A 23562-nucleotide genomic window follows, 5' to 3' on the forward strand; every position below is an offset into this window, starting at 1 on the left:
CCCATTGTTCATTGATTTGCTCGAGCGGGCACCAGTAATGTCTCACAACAAATTGTGAGACTTGTTACTGTTTTTGGCATATTGAATAGTCACGAGTAGCTTGCCAGGCTTTGCCGTGCAGGTGAGATACTCTCGGTAGCTTGCCTGGCTCTTCGAGAGGGGCGGAGGAATCAAACCCAGGTTGACCAGGTCGGCCGCGTGCAAGGCAGACACCCTATCTGCTATGCTATTGCTTCAGCCCCATGTATATGTGTGTGTGTGTGTGTGTGTGTGTGTAATATTTATTTTTTTATGATGGGCTACACTCAGTGGTGTCACTCCTGGCTCTGTGCTGAGGGCTCACTCCTGGCAATGCTGCAGTGACCAACCTTATTAGGTGCCAGGGGTTGAGTCAGGATCAGCTACATGCGAGGCAGGCGTCTTCCTTGTACTATCTCTCTGCTTCTCAGGTGTGTATACTTTTTTAAAAAAATTTTTATTAATGAAACACCATGAGGTACAGTTGTAGACTTACAAATTTTTGTGCTTGGGTTTCAGTTATACGATGATCGAGTACCCATCCCTCCACCAGTGCCCTTTTTCCACCACCACTGATCCCAGTATCCCTCCCACCCCTATACTTTTAAATGAAACTTTTGTAACTAGAGTTCTGTCCTACTTTGAGAAACTAAAATGATGAGACATTTAATCTTATGTATGTATGGCTTCCTTACAGAAATTTTTTTTTTTTTTACTTTAGTCAATAATCTGCCACAGAATTTTGAAATGGACTTTGGCTGTTGATTTTTTTTTTGAAATGTGATTTATGTCTGCTTGCTTTTGTGTGGGCCAAAGATGCCTTTTGCATAATCAAGTGATTTTCATGCTTTGCAGGAACTTCCATGAAAATCATCTCGTGGGGTGTGGGAGGGATACTGGGATCAGTGGAGGTGGGGAATGGGCACTGTTGGAGGGATGGGTATTTGATCATTGTATAACTGAAACCCAAGCACAAAAATTTGTAAGTCTACAACTGTACCTCATGGTGTTTCACTAATAAAAAATTTTAAAAAATCGTCTTGTGGGAGGGCTGGTGGGGGCGTGGCAGGGCTAGAGCAGTGGCTGGAGCACCTGCTTTGCACACAGGAAGCCCTGGTGAGGCCCCTAGCACGGAATGTTCCCCCGAACACTCTGGTAGCAATCCCCCAGCACTTCCACGAATGACCTCTGGGAGTGGCCCCTAAACTCTGCCAAGGTATAACCCCAAAGCAACAAAGAAACCAAATAGAGAAGATGGGATGCCCTGGGTGCTGCTTAAAATGCATGTTCTGGGCCTGGCATGGCTCTTTGGAAGAACACATGGGGTAGATCCCCAGCATCGCTACAGATTCTGGGCCATACTGCGGGTCGACTCACTTAGCACCTCTGGCGGGGGCACCCAAGAGTCCACATGGGGAAGAAGTGCTCAGGGGCCTTGGACACTCACTCAGGCTTGCTGATCACTGGCAGAAGTCTCTCACCTGCTGAGAGCAGAAAAATGGCAAAGTCAGAACAGTGTGTCTCCCGCTCAGGGATCAATATTCTTTTTCCTTTCAGCTACTCAGACAGGCAGTCGATGGGATGCAGGCAAGGAGTGGGACATTGATGTGGGTGTCGGGAGAAGAGATGTGCTCTTAGTCCTTCCGCAGCCCCCTGCCCTGCTCAATAGCCAGCCATTGGCCAGGGGCCTGGCCTGCTCTTGTTGCCAACAGATTCTCTGTTGTCCACTGGCGTGGGCTGGGAAAAAAACAAAGTGCTGGAAACCCTCGTGAGTCACCCGGCACCTTTGGAATTTGTTCATCCTACTTGGTTGGAAGTCTCCCTCTATCTGGAGAGATCATACAGCAGGGAACGCCCTTGCCTTGCAAGCGAGTGACCCGGGTTTGATGTCCTGCACCACACATGGCCCCCGAGCCCCATCAGGAGTGATCCTTGAGCACAGAGCCAGGAGAAAGTCATGCCCACCACAGGCGATTGCCTCCTACCTTCCTACCCCCTGAAAAAATAGAAGTCTCCCTAAAGGACTGCTAGTTGTGATCTTTTCCCAGAGGTTTAGAGGCGAATTGGGAAAAGCCAAAATAGAAATTAATTACTTGGGCAGATAGTTCCCAGGGTTGCAGGTTGTGGATGCCCACGCTTGATCTTTGGTGCTGCCTGGTCTTCGGTCACTTCAGGGAGGAGCCTCTAAGCACCACTGAGTGTGGCCCCCAAACAAAACAAAAACATACCAAGGAAAGAGTTCATTTTTCTTGTTCATGGATGATAAATATGGCTTTTGCTTCTCTTTTAGTCTTTTGCAAGGCTAAATCTGACATGATAGTTGTCATACAGTCTCTGGAGACTGGGGAGATAGTGTCGGTGTTTGATTTCCAAGCATTTCAGGGTGCAGCCTTGGGGGCTTGGAGTGCTAGTGGGTTTTGGATACACAGCACTCGAGCTGCATCCTTGGGTCCACACAGCCAGCCACCAGCCCGGCTGGCTGAGACTCATGTGGAGTGGCCTTTGGCTCCCTCGGCACGGCTAGGGAGCCCTCCACCCCCAGAAACTCTGTCTGTGGATCTGCATCTCACAAATGTATTATAATTCGATCAATTCCTAATGGTAAACATTGAGAATATTGTGTGTGGGGGGGGCGAGGGGTGGTACACCCAGTGATGCTCAGGAATTACTCCTGGTAGTGCTCAAGGACCCTGTGAGATATTGAACCCAGGTTGACCACATGGAAGGCAAGCACAACTACGTGCTGTACTATCTCTCCAGTCCTGACACTATTTTTTTGTTTGTTTGTTTGTTTATTTGCTATTTGGGTCACATCTGGGTTACTCCTTCAGGAGTCATTACTGCAGATGGTGCTTGAGTGAACCATATGGGATTCTGGAGACCAAACCCAGTCAGCTGTGTACAAGGCAAATGCCCTGCCCGCTGTACTATTGTACCATCGATTGCCCCTCCCCCCACACTATTTTTGACTTTTTGTTGAGTGGTGGCTTACAATGCTGAAATAAGCATTCTTTAAAACGTATCTTTGCATATTTATATGCGTTTTGCTAGAAGACACATTTATCCAGTTAAAGGGAATCTGGACCTAAAATGTTAACACCTATTCACTCATTCTACATTGATCTGCTAAGTGGCAGATCTGTGGCAGACTCTGTACTCTTGCTTACCTCTGGCTGGTCCCTGACTGATCTTGGGGGTCACTCTGGATGTGACACTCCAAGCACACACTCCGATCTGCTGAGCTATTATATCTCCCATCTCTGATTCCCCTCCCCCATTTTTTTTTAAAACCAAATTATTCTTCAAAGCAGTAAGGGATAATTGGCAAATTGATTTTCTCTTTGGGAAAACATACCTTTAGTGTTCTCACTTCATTCACAACAAATCAATAGCAGTTAAAGGACTAAACTTACCAAACAAATCTCTAATAGAATTTAGTCTTAGGAAAATCATTTTGAAACCTTAGCATGGAGGGCTAAGTGTTTGACTTGCTGATGGCCAACTCCCACTAGCTCCCAGGCACTGCATATGGTCCTCCGAGCACTGCCAGGAGTGGTCCCTGAGCACAGAGCCTGGAATGAGCCTTGAGCACTGAAGAATGTGGGCCCTCTCACAAATAAAAACAAACACCCTCCTCCTCCCCGCCATGCACACACACAAACAACAACAGAAAATTTATATGAACTAACAAAAACTCCAGAAGCCAATGAGGAAATAAGCAACATATTTGGAAGATTGAAAAATGGAAACTTTTGGTGATGGGGAGAAAAATAAAAGCCAGCTAAAGAAGAGAGATAAACAAGGAAGAAAACCCTTGGTATATTTATTTAGCAGACAGTGGACTAGTGACTTAATTATAAAAAAGCAACTACATGGTAAAAATGAATAGAAAAACTCAAGAGAGAAAAGAAAAATTTAAAATGTGCAGTGTATCAACTGAAACGTGGATGGAAGTTGCTCCATTTCACTGACAATCAGGGAGACACAGATGAAACCAACCTGCCACCACTTTTCAGCCACTTTATTTCATTCAATTGGCAGCTGGAGGCCAGAATTGCAGCCAGGCCCTGCCGCTGGGAGTATGAATCCTTTGACAGTCTTGGAGTAATTTGAAGATATTTCTGTGTGTGTGTGTGTGTGTGTGTGTGTGTGTGTGTGTGTGTGTGTGTGTGTGTGTGTGCCAAGGATGGAACCCAGGTCCTCCACCTGCAAGGCATGTGTGCTGAACCACACCCTGACCTTTCTAACAATTTTATATGTACATTCACCTTTTGTTTGGTTGGTTTGGTTTGGCTTATTGGGTCCTAGTAAAACGACTTTTAGGAACTAGTCCTCTCAAAAAACATCTAAAAGTCTTCTGAATACTTTCAACAAAATCATCATAGTGCTTTTTCTTCTCTTCCTCCCTCCCTGCCTCGTATCTGGAATCGAACTCCAGTGTCTGGAATGTCATATATGTACTTCACTCCTGAGCTCAGCCCTGTCTTAGCATATTTTTCACTGGAAAAAAAAACAAAACCAACAACAAACCAGCAAGCAGGGGCTGGCGAGATAGCACAGCAGGTAGGGTACTTGCCTTGCACTCAGCTGACCAAAGTTTGATCCTTGGCTTCCCACATCAGCCCACTAGGAGTGATCCCTGAGCACAGAATCAGGACGAAGCCTGAGCCCCACTAGTTTGGATTAAAATAAAAACAAAATAAAACCAAAAATGACAAGCAGTCAGTGACTATACAATATATAAAAATTGTATGGTTCAATTTTATGTATGATGCGATAAATAAACAGTACAAATTGTGTGAAAAGGGTAACAACAAAGATTGTGTGTGTGAGAGAGAGAGAGGAAGAGAGAGAGAGAGAGAGAGAGAGAGAGAGAGAGAGAGAGAGAGAGAGAGAGAGAGAGTGTCCCGATCACATAGAATGGACAGGTGAGGAGGTCAGACAGGGTGGACTGATGGAAAGACAATTGCTATCTGGAAATAGAGAACAGAAACATCAATGAAGCAACTCTAGATTGTTCTTGTGTTTTTCATTTTAAAAAGTAAGAAAAAGTTCGTACCAAAAGGACACATCCAATGTTAAAATTAATCAGATGTCTTTCTTTCTTTAGGTGCGGCCACAATGTACACAAGATATAAAATAGTAGAGAAGCAAAATCAAACCAGCTATTTCAGCACTCCTGTTTTTAACCTGGTGTCGTTAGTTCTTGGATTGGTGGGATGTATCGGAATGGGCATTGTCGCCAATTTTCAGGTATGACCCGAGGCTTCCACCTCTGGGGGGTGGTGAAGGGATCAGAGGGGTCTGAAGCAGAGAGGACAGGAGACATTTATAAGGGATAGTTAGGGGCCAGGAAGATGGCTCAAAGGGTTGGGGCACATGTTTTGCATATGGGAGCCTTGGGCTCAATCCTCCATAACCCTGCATGGTCCCCGCTAACAAGTACTCCAGGGATAACCCCCGAGCATCACACCAGAAGTAGCTACTGAGTGCTGCTGGGCAGAGTTCCCAAATCGAACCAAAATGGATAGATTGCTTTATAGAAGCCAACTTTGTTTTTTTTTTTTATTTTTTTTATTTTATTTTATTTTATTTTTCCTTTTTTTTTATTAGTGAAAAACCATGAGGTACAGTTATAGGCTTACAAATTTTGTGCTTGGGTTTCAGTTATACAATGATCAAGTGCCCATCCCTCCACCAGTGCCCGTCATCCATCCCCACGGGTCCCAGCATTCCCCCCCCCCAACCCTCATCCCCCCCCCCCCCCCCCGCCCCGTCCAATCCTGCCTCTGTGGCAGGGTATTCCCCCTTGTTCTCTCTCTCTTCTTTTGGGTACTGTGTTTTGCAAGAGAGGCTTTGAGTGGCAATCATGTTTGGTCTATCGAATAGAAGCCAACTTTGACTGTGTGGAAGTTGGCTTTGCCTGGAGTGGTTGGATGTATCTTTGCACAGGAGAGAGAGAGAGAGAGAGAGAGAGAGAGAGAGAGAGAGAGAGAGAGAGAGAGAGCGCCCTGGTGTTGGGTTCTAAAAACAGCATGGCGTACCTGTCTCTGACAGATGGGGGAGAGGGCTGAGGTGAGGAGGGCATTTGCTTCGGTCACTAGTGGCAGAGCCCCTACACGGCCCCACTGGAGCCAGTGGACTCAGATGCCAGCTGGTATGGTGACAGCCTGATGTAGCTCCCTTGTGACTAGGGCTTGGGATGATCCTGCCTGGTTCCTGGATTCATTTGAATCTGTGGATTCCTGCTAGTGTCTGTCATCCTTTCCAGAAAGCATGGCCCCATGTGTCTCTCCCAGAAGACGGGGTTTAGCTTTGATAGAGATGAAGCTGCATTTCTGATGAGCGCTCCTGAGATCAGGACTCAGCCCTCATCAGCTGACTGGGCTGTTGCCAGGTGTCAGGGAGACCCGTGCAGAGCACCTGTTGGGGGCTAGGTTGGGGGTCTCTTTCTTGTCGTAGCCCTGCTTGTCATGTCACCCCTTACTTCCTGACCACAGCAGAGGGGAGACTACTCCACAATAATTTTCCGTGTCGCTTGAGGGGATTCCTTTCACTTCCTCCCCACCAGCGCTGGGAAAATTTTGCATGATGTACATTTTCATTTGTTTTTGTTTTTGTTTTTGTTTTTGCTTGATGCCCAGCAGTGCTCAAAGGCTGTTCCTGGCTCATTGCTCAGAAAACCCAGTGTCCTGGGGATCAAACCATGGTCTCCTGCGTGCAAGGCACATGCCAAACAAAATTAATAAATGAAGGCATTGACACAATTCACAGATCCATAGGATCAGAAAGAACAATGGGAAAACATTGAAAAGATGGGGCAGAGTCTTGGGTTGAGATTTAGCGAGGGGAGTGTGGGGATGGTTTTCAGTGGTATAGATGAATTAAATGAGTAAATCCATGTCCTGAGTATTGTGGTGTCAGGTGTTCTATATTTTATTTAAGGAGCAGTATCCATCCGTGCTTGGTGCTGTTCATGGGGGACCAGGCAGAGCTAGGAATTGAGTCTGGGGTTCTGCATTCAGTCCCTGCACTCCAGCCCTCTGAGCTCTGTCTCCTTGCCCATGATGTTGATATAGATAAATATATGACAAATATATATGCATGTATATGCATATATAAGTGTGTGTGTATGTGTCTGTGTCTGTGTCTGTGTCTGTGTTGGTTTGGGGCCTACACCTGGACGTGATCAGGGACCCACACTTCAGAATCACTCCTGGCAAGTCTCAGGTCACTATCTGGGGTGTTGGGATTCAAACCTGAGTCAGCCACATGCAAGGCGAGCACCTTTATCTCTCTAAAACACCGATTATGCCAATATTTTGTTAAAACCATAAGAGCAGGCTTTAAACTTTTGGAGGAAAATCTACTCATTTCGACGAATGAATTTTGGATTTCCTTTAAGCTCTTCCATGAAATTCCAGGATTAAATGCTCCTAAGATCCAGAAATTGAAACTTGCTCAGAATCCAAGTGTTTACCGTGTCATCATTCTCATAAAAAAATTCACAATGGCTTCTTTGTTTGATGTTCTGTAATTTATTTACATTGTGTTGGAGCAGACTAGGTTGAACTATTCCCCAGAAAAGCATCAAAGGTGGGAGAGCCAGGCAGAGCACTGACTGTGGTGCTTTTCCTTGAGTTAGAAGAATCAGTGTTATCGCCCATGGGAAACTCCCAGATACAACTCAGCTGGTGAGCTGGGCTGGGTGCCTCTTGGCACTTCTTGGCGTCTTCTCCTCAGTTTCTACAGTTTCTACTATCAAAGCTTTACGCCCCCATGCTCCAGACCCAACTCCTGACACAAACATTTTCTATTTGAAAAAGACATAGTTTCCAAGTTTTAATCTTTTTCAGCACCTTGATTTTCTCTATTTTTGACTATCCAATGAATAGTTTCAAGAAAGAAAGGAAGGAAGGAAGGAAGGAAGGAAGGAAGGAAGGAAGGAAGGAAGAAAAAGAAAGGGAATCCCAAAAGTATGGCACATTTTCCTCTTAGCTATCTCTAAAATCCATGGATTGAACATGCGTCTTCCTTCTAAAAGATACATTTGATGGCCAAGTCTGTGCTCTGTGTTGATAAAGACCCTATGAAAAGACAATTGCTTCTAATCAAGGGGCCTTTGACTGTTGATGGTGTTGGGTTGGGGTCCCAGGAAGTTTACAGATTTGATCCTAAAAGGAGTGCCAGAGAGATAGCTTGTGTGTGTGTGTGTGTGTGTGTGTGTGTGTGTGTGTGTGTGAGACCCCGCAGGGTGGGGGCAGAGGGGGTGCAGGGGTGGGTGGGTGGGTGAGGGCACACATGCTTTGCATGCAGGAGGCTGGGGGTTCCGTGCTAGCTCGGTATAGTTCCCCAAGTACTTCCACTCACAGAGCCGGAAGTCGCCCTGAGCTGTGCCTGGGACCCAACCGCCAAATCCCCTCCAAAACACATCCTGAAAGAAATGCTGAATTGGCCAACAGGAGGGGGAAAGCAAATTCTCTGGCAGAGCTAGAGGAAGGAAACAAAGTATGTAAATTCAGGATGTTGCTTTACTTGGTGGGCTAGGAAAGTGGAGAGTGGAAAGTACCAGGATTCTCAGGAAGTTCTCCAGAATGACTCATTCCAGAAGATTCCTGCCTTCTGTTTGTTCTCCCTCGCCTGGAGGTGCTTTGCATTCAAGGGTGAAAGACTTTATTTTTCTTCACTGTTCTGTTTCTGTTTCTCCTTAATATTTTTCTGGTTCAAGAAATTGATTGCTGTTAATTTTTGGTTGTTGCCAAGGTCACACCCTCTGGTACCAGGGATGGAGCCTGGCCCCTCCCCTCCCCCATGTATTAGTTAAGTGTTCTACCACTTGAGCCACAGCCCTGGCCCATTTTTTTCAATTTTATGGAGAGATGCTTGACATAAAAACAGTATAATCATCGGAGCTTACATGTACATCTTAGATGATTATGCTGTTATATGTCTGTAGGTGTGATACCGGTCGAGAGATGTCATATATGTACGTATATACTGTTACATGTCAGCTGCATGGCCAAGGCATTACCTCCAGTAGTCTCTGTCCATCCTTCCCTTCAAATTACAGTTGTCTTCTGGCTGAGCACTTATAAGATGACACAGCCTAGCAGTGTGTATTTGGGTTTGCTTTGTGAATTGCACAGTACCTTTTTGTAAACTATTCATTGTCTCGGTGCTGGCCATGACACCCTCGGAAGCAGGCTCTCTTTGATTGCTCATCTCTTCCCTTGCCCACACCCTCCTCTGGAGTTGCCAGTCCATTCTTGGCGCCTATAGCAGTTCACTATAGGGCTGGAGCGATAGCACAGTGGTAGGGTGTTCGCCTTACAAGCGGCCAACATGGCCGACCTGAGTTCGATTCCTCCGCCCCTCTCGGAGAGCCCGGCAAGCTACCGAGAGTATTCGATATGCCAGACACAGTAACAACAAAGTCTCCAATGGAGACGTTACTGGGCCCGCTCGAGCAAATCGACGATCAACGGGAGGGCCTCTACCTTTACCTTTATAGCAGTTCACACTGGACTGGCCCCAAGAATTTCAGGGGAAGAATTGGAGGAAGTTCAAGTGCCCCCAGAACTATATTCCATGATATCAGGGATGCACCCTGGAGGGACATGTGTCCATCAGGCACCCCAGCTGCAGCTGTATCACCTGCTTACAGACACCGAGACTTGCCTTTATCTGGTGTAGTTCATTTAGTGGGATGCCCCCATGGGCCAGGCCTGTAGGAATGGGAATACTCCCCCCATGGCTGAGCAATATTTCTCTGCACTTGAGTCATGCCCCGAGTGAAGAACGGCATTTGGGTCAATGATATATGTGTTGTTGGCCCCTGGGCTTGATAGCAAGAAATAAAACTAAAAAGCTTTTGGGCTTTTGCTGCAGTTGTGGGAATCGAACCCAAGACCTCTGGCATGCAAGACAAGTACTCTACCACTGAGTTAACACCTTTGATCTTTAAACTGCACCACTCCCCGACTTCTGTGAGTTCGTGCGTGTGTGTGTGTGTTTTAAATTTAAATCTCCTTTCCTACATAAACAATAGGATAACACTGTGATGCCAGGGAATCCTGGAGACCCAGAGTGAAGAAAAGTCCAGTGCGGTGGAGTAGACAGCGATCAGGGACATGGTACCCAAGCCATGTCTTTAGGATACTTTCTCTGGTCCCTTTGTAAAGTTGCATTTTCAGGTAGAGACACAGTCATTTTGTTGTTGTTGTTGTTTTGATGATTTATTGCTAATTTTAACCTATCTCAAGCTAAAAAAAAAACAATTGTGTACACAATTAGTGAGTGCCACATGGTGGGAAGTTTGTCCCGTCCTTTAAAGGAGCTGTTTCAACATGTCTTGCAAAACTGCTTTCAGGGCTGTAAATTCCTTAAGCTGTTGCCTGTCAAGTTCTGTATAGTTCCTTCAAATCCGAGGGAAAGCCTCTCTGGATAGAGTATTCTTGGGGACACAGGAATTCCATCAAAAGGGCAATGTGATGCCGGAAGGAAAATGTCTGTCGAACACAGAATCCAGTTTTTCTTTTCTTTTTCTTTTTTGAAGACCCTTGTCTCATGCATGCAAGGGTTGCACTTGACCGCTGAGCCACATGCCAGCCCACTGTCACCCAGGAATGGCCAGACGTGGTCCTTGACCAACCAGTAAGGGCAATTCAGGGTCAGCTGCAGCCACTTTCCACCTGGAGCCAGTGACAGGGCTGCCTTCAGGATGAAAAGCTTTTTGACCTTTGCAGACGGGGTGGGCCAGGAAATTGAAGTTGCTTTTGTCTGGCCAGAGCACGTTTTTCCGTTTTCCTTTTATTTTTATTTATTTTTATTTTTAAATTTTGTGAGGAGGTCACCCCGGGCCTCCTGCATGCAGAGGCTCCAGCTCCCCAAGTCTTGTCTCTGTCTCACATCATGTCTCAGTCAATGCCCAGAGGTAGAGTCGAGAATTTCAGTCTCAACTGTCAGTCAGACTTCAGAGCCCCTTTGACCCAACTGTTCTGCCTGGAAGGTGGCGCTCACTCTGCCCTTTCCCGGGGTGCTCCGTCAGTTGTGGAAGTGTGTATGTGTGTGGTGTGTGTGTGTGTGTGTGTGTGTTTGTGTAAGCCCCCTCTGTGCAGACACACTTGCTAGCAGTCACAGCTGCAGCAACATCCCAGGGCTGGGGTGTGTGTGTGTGTGTGTGTGTGTGTGTATGTGTGTGTGTGTGTGTGTGTATGTGTGTAAGCCCCCTCTATGCAGACACACTCACTAGCAGTCACAGCTGCGGCAACATCCCAGGCCTCCTGGTGTGTGTATGTGTGTGTGCCTGTGTATATGTGTGTATACATGTGTGTGCATGCGTGTGTGGGTGCTGCATGAGTGCATATGTGTGTGCGTGTGTTTGTATGTGTGTAAGCCCCTCTCTGCAGACACACTCGCTCGTCTGGTGTGTGTGTGCGTGTGCGTGTGTAAGCCCTCTCTGTGCGGACACGCGTGCTAGCAGTCACCGCCCCGTTTGTGATCTTACCTGCAGGAGCTCGCAGTCCCGGTGGTCCATGATGGAGGTGCCCTTTTGGCTTTTGTCTGCGGTGTCCTGTACACGCTCCTGCAGTCCATCATCTCCTACAAGTCCTGTCCCCAGTGGAACAGCCTTGTCACGTGCCACACGCGGATGGCCATCTCCGCTGTCTCCTGTGCAGCTGTCATTCCCAGTATCCTTTTCGGTTCTCAGGCTCCGGGCACGCTGGCTCGTCCCCTCAGCCCCCTCCAACCTCCCCCGCCAAAAGGAAAGGCGTGGTAGTAGAGCGCTTACGGAGCATGCGCAAGGCTCCTCGCCCCATCCCAGCCCTTTCTGGCTCTGAGCATCATCCTCAGCTCACCTCTGAACTGTCGGATCCACACAGCTGGGGCCAAGCACTGCCAGGGGCTTGGACACCCCCCCCCGCCCCCAATCGCCACTGCAGTGGGTCTTTGCTTTCACAAGCAAAGGATAAAAACCGAGTCTCCACATGCTTTGCAAGAATAATTGGGCGGAAAGTGAAATTCATTAAGAAAAAAAACTCTGTATCTGGTTAGATCAAAGGAGACTTTGCGGGGGGGGGGGGGGGGGAGGGGGGGGATGGTATGAATGGAGGGTGGAAAGCCTCAGAGCTCTTCATTCTGTTGACAGTACTTGCCTAGGGTGCGTTTCGGGAGCCCTGTACAAATGTTTAGTTTTCTTTGGAGTGCTTGGATAATGATGCCCAATATTGATATTGTACTTAAAGTAACAGTCCCTGGAAGTGCCAGGCTGCTGGTCCTCCGCTCTCCCACAGGCAGGGATAAGATAGCTTGATCTACTCAACCATGTGAAGTTTTTTTCTATCCCCTTCCCTCCTCACCCCTCCCTTCCTCCTACCCCTTGCCTCCCCTTCCCTTCTGTTGAGGATGGAATTCTGGCCTATGCATGTGAAGTCAGGGTTCTACTGCTGCGCTGAAACCCTGACTGCCCAGCCCTACGAGATTTTGTTAAAGTTCTATATCATTTATTGTTCAGTCTGTATTTTTTTGAAAGAACTTTTAAAAAAAATATTGGTTTCTTTTTCAAACTGAAAATTTTACTTCCTTTTCTAACTTATGAGTCGAGTGTCCCGTGCTTGTAAGTGCACTTATAGAGGAAGGCTTTACCTTTTGGTTTGTTCAGAGCAAAATGCTTCGGAGTCTGCTCTCAAGATTTTGTTGTTCTCATTCAAGAACGCCTGAATTGGGCGGCATCCCGCAGGCAGATTCAAAGGAGGTCTGAGGGGCTGTATGAGTTAGGAGACTTCTTAGGGGGGAGGCGGTATTGGGGACCACATATGGTCAGGGACCATTTGGTGCCTCGGGTGGGGGTTGCTGGTGGATCTGACTGGGGTCAGCTGCATGCCAGGAAGCAACTTCTCTGCTGCACTGTCTCTCTGGCTCCAAGATGAACAATTTTTGCAGAGGGTAGCTAGACAAGATCAGTGAGAGAGAGCAGGCTGGCTGTGCATGGCCACCACCTTCCGTAGGGGGTCTCGGGGCCTCAGGCCTAGGCCTTAGGGAATAGACCAGGTCCGGTACCACTTTCAGGAGCTAAGTGGGGGGCCGCTGGAAGAAATGGTGAAAGTAAACCCCATATCACAGGCTCTGAGAATTTTCAGGAGGCTGTTACCAACGTTTTTTAAAAAAAAAAAAAAAGGAAGAAAATCCTCAGGTCTTCCAGGGCAGAAAAGTCCCATCTTTTGAAATACTGTGTGTTGTGAAATCAGCTGCAGTTATTTTTTTAAAAAAAATGGATGAGGGGCTAGAGCGATTGTACAGTGAGTAGGGTGCTTGCTTGTCTTGAACACGGTTGACCTGAGTTCAATCCCCGCACCCCATATGGTCCCCCAAAGATTGCCAGGAGTGATTCTTGAGCATTGAGCTGGGAGGAAGCCCTGAGCACAGCTCAGTGTGCCCCCTCCCTCCAAAGGAAATAAAATGACAATCAAACAAAACAAAAAAAGGCAGGTTATTACAGGCAGACAGGAACTGTTCTCATGTGATTTATGAGCCTGGGCTGAGTCAAGCCATAGAGGAGTCAAGCTTGAGTGAACGTTCCAGAGCTGGTAGGTATGAAATGCTGCATTTCTCTTTTAGAGTGGAAGCTATTAAAAAAAACAGTGAATTTGAAGTTGTACAAAATGGGATGTCCAAGTATGGTTTGGAGTATTTTCTTCTTCTCCTTCTCCTTCTCCTTCTCCTTCTCCTTCTCCTTCTCCTCCTCCTTCTTTTTAACCAGAGGTAAGGAAATTTTTCTTCTTTTTTTCTTTTTGGGTCACACCCAGTGATGTACAGGGGTTACTCCTGGCTCTGCACTCAGGAAATCACTCCTAGAGGTGCTCAGGGGACCATATGGAATGCTGGGAATCGAACCCAGGTCGGCCACATGCCAGGCAAACGCCCTACCTGCTGTGCTATCACTCCAGCCCCGGTAAGGAAATTTTTCAATGGATTATCTCCATGTTCAGAGGAACAAGTTCGTAGTACTGAGGGGTTACTTAGGGAACAGGATAAGTTCCCTAAGGAGATTAATAAGATATGTTCCCTGATTTCCAAGATAGTTCCCTTTCCTGCCTTACTTATCAGTTGATGATACTCAGGCTTTTTCTTTAGATGTCAAATTGTGTGAGTTATAGAATTCATTGGTGAAGTGCTTATAGTGCCAAAAGCATAGTCTCTTGGTGCAGGAAATCTTTTCTTGCTTTCAACTTTGGATAATTCTTAGATACTAAAATCAGAGAGAAAGAGGAGCTGGAATGATCATATAGCAGGTAGGGCACTTGCCTTGGTGCATCCAGCTTGGGTTCAATCCCTGCCACCCCAAGTGGTCCCCTGGACACTTTCAGGAGTGATTCCTGAGTGCAGAGCTAAGAGTAATCTCTGAGAATCACTGGGGTTGACCCAAAAAATAAAAAATAAAATACCCCCCCCATAACAACTATAGTAGAATAAATAGCTCAGGCTTTAAATTTTACATAGAAATAAACAATTCCCCTTTCTAGAAGGTCTTTCTTATGTATCATGTCAAAGGGTAACATCCCCAAACAGAAACCACTTATTACTTTTGTATTAAATAAGTTTGAGTGTATTTTTCATTTAAAAAGTCTTTGAGGGCTGGAGAGATAGCACAGTGGGTAGGGTGTTTGCCTTGCAGCGGCCGACCCGGGTTCGATTCCCAGCATCCCATATGGTCCCCTGAGCACGGCCAGGAGTGGCTCCTGAGTGCAGAGCCAGGAGTAACCCCTGTGCATCGCCGGGTGTGACCCAAAAAGCAAAAAAAAAAAAGTTTTTGACCTTTAAGGGGCTGGAGTAATAGTACAAGTGGGGCGTTTGCCTTGCGCGCGGCCGACCCGGGTTCGATTCCTGGCATCCCATATGGTCCCCCAAGCACAGCCAGGGGTAATTCCTGAGAGCAGAGCCAGGAGTAACCCCTGAGCATCACTGGGTGTGACCAAAAAGCAAAATAAAAATAAATAAATAAAGTCTTTATAAATAAATAAAGTCTTTGACCTTTATGGGGAGATGGAACCTGGCTTTCCTCCATGAAGAGCATATGCCTTTGACTGTCTCCCCATTCTAAAATTCTTTCTTAAAAAAATTTTTTTTAATATAACATCGTGATTTACCAAGTTGTTCCGAATACAATTGTTTCAGGCATTATCAATGTTCTAATACCACCAGTATTCCCAGTTTCCCACGCACCACCCTGGTCTGCCCCCTTGCATGCACAATCAAATTTACTTCATAATATTTGTTCCAACACAAAGTCGAATGGAACGATCAAAACTTAGATCAGTAAAAGACAGTTCGTGGTAATCGCTGCATCACAATGTTGTCACTAGGGTCATTGAAGATTTACTGGGCTGGTTGGTGCTAGTTGAGCCTCTGGGTTATTGTTTGGGCTCCCTGAGATTGGTGCGCTTCTAGGCAGTGTTCCCCATTGGATTTGCTGTGCTTCTACTGGCCAGACAGCATGATGAAATCTGGAGGTGATGCACTGGCCACGGAGGACTGTAAAGCCAGAATGATTTGGTGGCTTGGCAGTCTGATGAGGTTCAGTTGTGAAGCTGTAGTCACAGCTCTGTGTCGGAGGGTGTGTCTGTGGACAGAAAGGGGGAATCTATCTGCCCCCATTCTGAGAAGCCCCAGAATTGTCAGGCCGGGTCAGTCTGCCTGGGAAGATTCGGGGACATCATCTAAAATTCTTTGGCCTTAAAATTAGCGCTTATATTTTCTTATTTTTTTGTTTTTTTTTTAATTTTTTTTTGTTTCTTTTTTTTTTTTTTTTACAGTTGTAGATTTACAATTTTTTGTGCTTGGGTTTCGATTATACAATGATCAGATACCCATCCCTCCACCAGTGCCCATTTTCCACCACCATGGATAATATCCCCCCACCCCCATCCCCCATCCTTTTTTTGGTTTTGAGGTCATGGTTAGGGGTTTGTCTTGTCTCTGCAACTACGGGTGATGCTTCAGAGACCATGTGGGATGCTGAGGATCAAACCCTGGTCAGTTGTGTACAAGGGAAGCACCCTACCTGCTGTATTATCTCTCCAGCTCCAACAATGTATATATTGCTTTTGGGTCACACCCAGCGATGCTCAGGGGTATTCTCGGCTCTGTAATCAGGAATTACTCCTGTTGCTGCTCGGGGGACCATAGGGGATATCGGGTATTGAACCTGGGTTGGCCGCCCAAGGCAAGTGCCTTCCCTGCTGTACTATCGCTCTTGTTGCCCCCAGCATTTATATTTTTTTATCCAAATTTTCAGCTTTAATGGGACTGGAGCTCAGTGGGCTGGAGCAGATGCTTTGCATAGGGGCGATCCTGGAATCACCAGGAAGCCACACCCTGAACTGGAGGAGTACCACTGGGAGTGCTCCCCACACAGTGAAGTGCGTTCTTTCTTCTCATCACTTTTTTAAGACTTCTCACCTCTCATCTATTATATTTTCTGGACTAAACAATTTTTGTTTTTTACTTTTTCTTGGTTTGGGGCCACACCCAGCAGTGCTCAAGACTTACTCCTGACTCTCTGCTCAGGAATCACTTGCCAGGCTTTGCCATGCGGGCGAGGTACCATCTGGGGTTCGGGGTACCATGTGGGGTGCTGGGAATTAAACCCTGAACATTTACATGCAAGGCAAGAACCTTCCTCACTGTACTATCTCTCCAGCCCCTACTGACTTTTATTATTATTATTTTTTAATCCCTTACTTATTTTTCTCACGAAGTGCTAAGAAATGACGGCCTTTCCTGAGACCTGAGGAAACGGGGGTCAGTTTTTTGTGCTTGCCTTTGGAGCTGATGCTTCAAACCTTCCTTGTCAGAATTTCTATCTTGCACTGGCTCCGGAAACTTCCAGAAGCTGCCAGGACACCAGCCGCGCCAAGTCCTGGGGTCCCAGGTCTGAGACTGCCCGAGCTTCTCCTCATTTCACACTTTCCCCCTGTCGTGGGCTGTTTCTTCTCTACCTCAGCCCAGGTCCTTCTCCCTGGCGTGGTGGTTTCCCACCTCTGCCTGCCCCCCTCTCGAGCGGCGTCCCCAATGTGGCAGCCCCCTCCCTCTCCCCGGGGGCCCCTCCCACCATGTTCGTGTGAACCGGAAACCAGTGTTGGGTCCCAGCGGATGGACGTGGGCTGCCCTCACTGGAGGCTGGAGGCCTATTCTCTGGGAATTCATTTCCCGGAGCTCCGGGAGGATCCTATTAGGGCTGCTATTGGCCCTAGTCTCAGACCTTCCCAAGGGACAAGTGACAAAGTGACGTTACTCAGCTCGTGGCCATACTGATGCGCTTGCCTCTGCCCTATGAGAATTCAGTAAGGGGAAAAAATAACTGTAAGAGAAACCATATATATATATATATATATATATATATATATATATATATATCATGATCACGACCATCCTGTTGTTCGTCGATTGCCTTGAGGAGGCCCCAGTAACGTCTCCTTCATCCTAGCCCTGAGATTTTTTAAAAGGTGCCATATTCAAGGCTCTTTCAGGGTTAGGAGAGTGAGACCCATCATTGTTACTGGTATTTGGCATATTGGGTATGCCACGGGGAGTTTGCCAGACTCTGCCGTGTGGTCAGGTTACATTCGGTAGACTGCCAGGTTGTCCAAAGTAGGAATGAGATAATAAGAGCTTCCAGGAGCTGGGTTTTATAGTCTCTGAGTCTTGACTGTTGATGGGATTACACGGCGCCAGGGGTCCAGCTGGTGAATGTGACCCCTGCCTACTGGAATTTGGAGGATCTGGGTGGAGGATGCTCAGCCCTGATCCGAGCAGGCTTGGAGATCTCAGCCCCGGGACCCGCATGCCTTTGTTCCTCTGCTGGTACCATCATGCGTGCAGAGAGTGGTCTCAGCATGGTGGTGGCTGGTTCTGGAGGTCTTCGGCTGCCGGAGCCCTGGTCGGGGCGGGGAGGGAAACTCAACCCACTCCCCTCCAAGGGGCCCCGGCGAGGACAGCCAGGCGCGGGGGCAGGAGTATACACACACACACACACACACACACACACACACACACACACACTGCACTGCACTGCACTGCCCTCCGATTGTTCATTGATTTGCTCGAGCGGGCCCAGTAACATCTCCATTGTGAGACTTGTTGTTACTGTGTTTGGCATATGGAATACATCACGGGGAGCTTGCCAGGCTTTGCCATGCAGGCGAGGTACTCTCGGTAGCTTGCCAGGCTCTCCGAGGTGGCAGAGGAATCGAACCCGGCTCGGCTGGGCCTGCTGTGCACAAGGCAAACGCCCTATGGCTGTGCTATCACTCCAGCCCATACATACATACACACACACACACACACACACACACACACACACACACACACATATATATATTTTTTTTAGCAGGGGGCACAGAGTGTTGTGGGCACAGAGTGTTGTGAGCCCACACCCCGTGGTGCTCAGGGCTCACTCCCGACTCTGCTCAGTGATCACTCCTGGATGGGGCTCTGGGGACCATATGCAGTGCCGGGGTTTGAAGCAGGTTGGCCACATGCAAGACAAATGCCTTACCTGTTGTACTGTTGCTCATCCACACCCCACACCTCCATCTTTGCTAGTTGCGCTTTTTTTTTTGGGGGGGGGGGGTCCCACACAGCAGGCTGGGTGCTAAAGTCCTGCGCTCACTGCCGGGATCTTGCTCGGCATATGAGCGGCATGAGAGATCCAAGTTATGGGCAGGGCAGGTACCTTTATCTTTTGGTTTGGGGGCCACCCCCGGCAGTGCCTGGGACTTGCTGCTGGCGGTGAGCTCAGGGATCACTCCTGAAGAGCGCAGGAGAGTGCTCTGGGGTGCCGGAGATTGAACCCGGGTCGGATGGCACTCCCCGCTTTTGCTCCAGCGTATTGCTCCAGCAGATCTGTAGCACTGTAGCACTGTCCTCTCGTGTTCATCGATTTGCTCGAGCAGGCACCAGTAATGTCTCCATTTGTGAGACTTGTTGTTACTGTTTTTGGCATATCGAATACGCCACGGGGAGCTTGCCAGGCTCTGCCGTGCGGGTGGGATACTCTTGGTAGCTTGCCGGGCTCTCTGAGAGGGGAAAGGGATGGAGAAATCGAACCCGGGTCAGCTGCGTGCAAAGCAAATGCCCTACCCACTGTGCTATTGCTCCAGCAGCAAGTAAGTAAAGATTTTTTTTTAAGCCACTGAGCTATCTTCCAAGCTCTGGTATTTTTAGCTCTCTCTTTATTTTACATTCTTTTAAAGAATATTGTTATTGAGAGAACGTTATCGTGGTATTCAGGCTAGTGCTTCTGCTGTACTTGGTTCCTGCACCTTCACTACCACCAAAGGACCAGAAGCCCTCCAGGTCCTTAGGACACTGCTCATCCACCCCGTCCTCTCCTCCCCCCTTCTCAGTTCTGTTGTCAGAGTCCAAAGGTTTGTTTTCACTGGACACGGTCCCATCCCTGCCCTCTCTTTGTCTCTTTACATACCTCTCTTCGGAGGGAGGTCACTGGATACCTGTTCTCCTTCCTCTGACATATTTCCCCAAACATGATGCACTCTGGTTCCGTCCAAATTGTAGCCCATGGGAAGATTTCATCTTGGACCCGGGTAGTATTCCATTGTATTTATCGCTCAGTCGTCCTTCATTCACCCTGCTATCTGCTGGCATTTGTGTTGTTTCTAGATCTTGGCTCTGCACCTGGACAGCAAGAGAAGGTGTTGATTCTGAGTTGAGAGGAAGCTTTAAAACTTTTTTGAAGGGGATACACCCACAGTTATTAGGCTCTCTCCCAATAGTGTTTGAGGGATCATGTGGTGACAGGGATGGAACCCAGGGCTTCCACATATGAGGCAGGCAGTCCACGCCTTTTTTTTTTTTAATCGAATCACCATGTCACTGTGAGATACAGTTACAAAGCTTTCACGATTGGGTTTCAGTCATATAGTATTCCAACATTCATCCCTCCACATATATATTTTCCGCCACCAGTGCCCCCATTATCTGTCCTGCCACCCCTCCCCTACACGAGCCCGCCTCTATGCTCTATGGCAGGCACTTTTCTTCTCTCTCTCTCTCTCTCTCTCTCTCTCTCTCTCTCTCTCTCTCTCTCTCCAGCCCCTTGGACCACTTCAAATTTGGTGGTCCAAATGGTCCACCATTTTTCCCCCACTTCATTTATTTTTTATTTATTTATTTATTTTTTTGCATTTTGGGTCACACCCAACCATGCAACCAGCCGGAGTTGCTCCTGGCTCTGCACTCAGGAATTACTCCTGGAGGTGCTCGGGGGACCAACTGGTATGACCCCAAAAACCAGGAGGGGTTCAACATTTTTTCCCCAAACAAAACAAAAAACACTGTCCTCCCATTGTTCATCGATTTGCTCGAGTGGGCCCAGTAATGTCTCCATTTTCAGACTTGTTACAGTGTTTGGCATATCGAATACATCACAGGGAGCTTGCCAGGCTTTGCCGTGCAGTGAGATACTCTCGGTAGCTTTCCAGGCTGTCCAAGAGAGGCGGAGGAATCGAACCTGGCTCGGCCGGGCAGGCTGCGTGCAAGGCAAACGCCCTACCACTGTGCTATCGCTCCAGCCCATTTTTTCCCCACTTCATTTATTATTTATTTATTTATTTTGCATTTTGGGTCACACCCGGCCACGCACAGGGGTTGCTCCAGGCTCTGCACTCAGGAATTACCCCTGGCGGTGCTCGGGGGACCATATGTGATGCTAGGAATCGAATCCAGGTCAACCGCGTGCAAGGCAAATGCCCTACCCACTGTGCTATTGCTCCAGCCCCTCCCCACTTCATTTAAACACCTCGGTTCTATACAAGTTCATGATGGTTTCTTACAGGCATTCACTATTCCAGCCCCAATCCCACCCCAAATGTCAACCTTCCCTCCACCACGGTCTCCATTTTCCCAACCACCCCTCAAGCCTGCCTCCGTAACAGGCATACTATAATTTATTTTACCACTGCATGACTAACAGAATGATCAAAAAATATTTCCATAGAAGGAAATTTGTGAAAATTGTTGTTATCTCACCACGGGGACATTAAATCCTTGTCTGAGTTTTACTAAGCTGTTGCTGCTAGCTAAACCTACCATGTAATGTTTCCGTGAGTCGAGATTGATTGGCTTCTACGTCACATTCCCATCCAATCTGTGAGCTCTTACGGCAGTGTTAGTACTATAGAGTTTGGAGATGTTCTTCCAGAAAATCCAGAATATTTAACTGGGCAGTTCGGCAGGAGGCGTGGCAATGACTGCGAAGGCTTTGGCAGGACGGGAGCTGGCCCACCCCCAAAGGGTGTTAAACTTAACAGTACTCACAGTTTAAATCCCTAATGTTAGTTTTTCTACCCCCCAGCTTCTGCTTTTGACTTCCGTTATATAACTTCATAGGATCAGAGAGGTGGTCACCACTCTGCGTGGAAAAATTTCTGGTTGTTTGTATGTTTTGGGATCACAGGTGGCAGTGCTCAGGGAGCACTCCTGGTGGGGGCTCACTGGACCATCTGGGTGCCAGGGATCAAATTGGAGTCTGCAGCATGTAAGGTAAGCGCCCTCCCCACTATTTGATTTCTTGGGTCCATTATATTTTTCTGGAACAACATCTCCAAACTCTACAATACTAACATCCCAGTAGGAGCACAGTAAGGGATGTCAGTAACAGTTCATGATACTCTAGGATGCTCCTGAAATGATATCGCCTGGCATGGCCATTCCATACTTGGCTTATGCCATCTCCTGTGGATGGCAGAAGAGGAGGGTGGAAGAAGCTCTGGTTTTAGCGCTGGTTCCGTAAGCTGCCAGGTCCCTGGGGGTGAGGGGTCCCCGTGTTCGGCCCTCTCCGGTCTGCTCACAAGTGGGTTGCTGGGTCACATGGCTAACTCTATTTTCAGTGTTTTGAGGAACCTCTGTATTTTCCCCAGTGTCTTAGCCCCGTTTTTTCTTTCCCAACCGTTCACGAGAGTTCCAATTTGGATACTTCCTTGCCAACACTTCCTGTTTTTCTGGTTGGCTGGGGTTTAGTTTGTAGCTGCGTTGTGGGGGGGTTACATCCAGACACCGGGTGGGGGTTGGGGGTGGAGCATCAAACCTCAGGCGCGACTGGTGCAAGACATGTTGTGCTCTGCTGTGTGTGAGCTCTATCCCAGCCAGGTGTTTGCATTTGGCCCCCTGGGCGGGGCGGGGGGTAGGGGGCACGGGTCTTGCAGTGTGGGATGATGATGCTTATTACCAACCAGGGAAGAAGAACTGCATGTGAATGTGAAGTGGTCTTTTCCTTCCCTGCTTTCCTTAACGTTTCCCAGTGATTGCCTGTGCATCGCTCATTTCTATAACCAAGCTGGAGTGGAATCCGAAAGAAAAGGTAAGTCCGCCTCCCTGTGGACACTGCACCTGGTCATAAGACACTGTGGCTGTGCTAGGAAGGCCCCCTGGCATTGCTCAGAACACGGGGGCCATCAGTAACTTACTCTCTGACTAGGGAGCAATGCCAGTGTCCTCATCCGCTCGCAGGGTAATTTCCTTCTGCTGTGCATCTTGAAAGATCCCCAGAATGGTTCCGGGGATGATGTTCAACTTATTAAGCTCCTGCCTCTTTGCAAACATCTGTGCATTTGCTGAAGAGGTTGGGCAGGGCCCAGAGCGATAGTACAGTGGGGAGGGCATTTACCTGCACGCAGCGGACCCAGGTTCGATTCCTGGCATCCCAGATGGTCCCCTGAGCACTGCCAGGAATGATTCCTGAATGCAGAGCCAGGAGTAACCCCTGAGCATCGCTGGGTGTGGCCCAAAAATCCAAAAAAAAAAAAAAAAAGGTTGAGCGTTCACAGGCAGGAACTGAGGTGGGCCAAGGAGTAAGAAAGAGTGAAATTGTTCCTCAGAGGGGCCAAGCCAGGCTCCCATGCCAGCACTGACTGAATTGTTCCTTTCAGCATGAGGCGGCACCTGTCTGTGTGGCATGGGATGAATTTGCAGGGAAGATGTGTGGCTGGATTAGCCCCTAAAGGCCTCTGAGCCGACAAGGCCAAGGCAGGGATGTTAACTGGCTCTTGGTCAGAATGGCTGAGCGAGGCTGTGGCAACGTTAACCCCCCTCCTGAGACCAGGACTGTTCTGCATGCAGTCACAGCAGAATGTTTGATGGGCAGCATAACAGAGTGGGGAGAATGAAGGGGCATGAGGGATAGAAACAAGGTTTTTTGTTTGTTTGTTTGTTTTGGTTTGGTTCTTGGGCCACACCTGACTCTGCTCCTGGATCACTCCTGGTGGCACTGGGGATCAAACCAGGGCCAGCTGTGTGCAGTCAAGTGTCCTACCTCCTGAACTATCTCTGCAGCCTGATTGGCAAGGGTTCCCCCCCCCCCCCCCTTTAAACATGGGTGAACCAAAGAATTTGTTCCCTTGACCGGACATTGTCCCTGACAGGTAGAAGTGACTTCCTGTGGGTGGGTCTGGTGTTGACTTGTGAGGGTCTGTGAATCAGGACTGAAAAGTGCCTGCTTAGACTGGGAGAATCCGCGGGGCCACAGTG

At 47.9% G+C, this 23562-nt stretch overlaps 1 protein-coding gene across 1 annotated transcript in view; it reads left to right on the top strand.

Annotated features, from left to right (window-relative positions):
* The window catches only part of DRAM1 (DNA damage regulated autophagy modulator 1), a 54574-nt gene that overhangs the window by 20451 nt on the left and 10561 nt on the right, over positions 1-23562 (top strand). Inside the window, exons 3-5 of the mRNA XM_056118256.1 lie at positions 5129-5271; positions 11531-11708; positions 22338-22396. Coding sequence (XP_055974231.1) covers positions 5129-5271; positions 11531-11708; positions 22338-22396 — 380 coding nt within the window. The remainder of the gene's footprint in view (positions 1-5128; positions 5272-11530; positions 11709-22337; positions 22397-23562) is intronic.

This window comes from Sorex fumeus, unplaced genomic scaffold (assembly GCF_029834395.1).
Source record: "Sorex fumeus unplaced genomic scaffold, SorFum_2.1 ptg000003l, whole genome shotgun sequence".
Classification (NCBI taxonomy): domain Eukaryota; kingdom Metazoa; phylum Chordata; class Mammalia; order Eulipotyphla; family Soricidae; genus Sorex; species Sorex fumeus.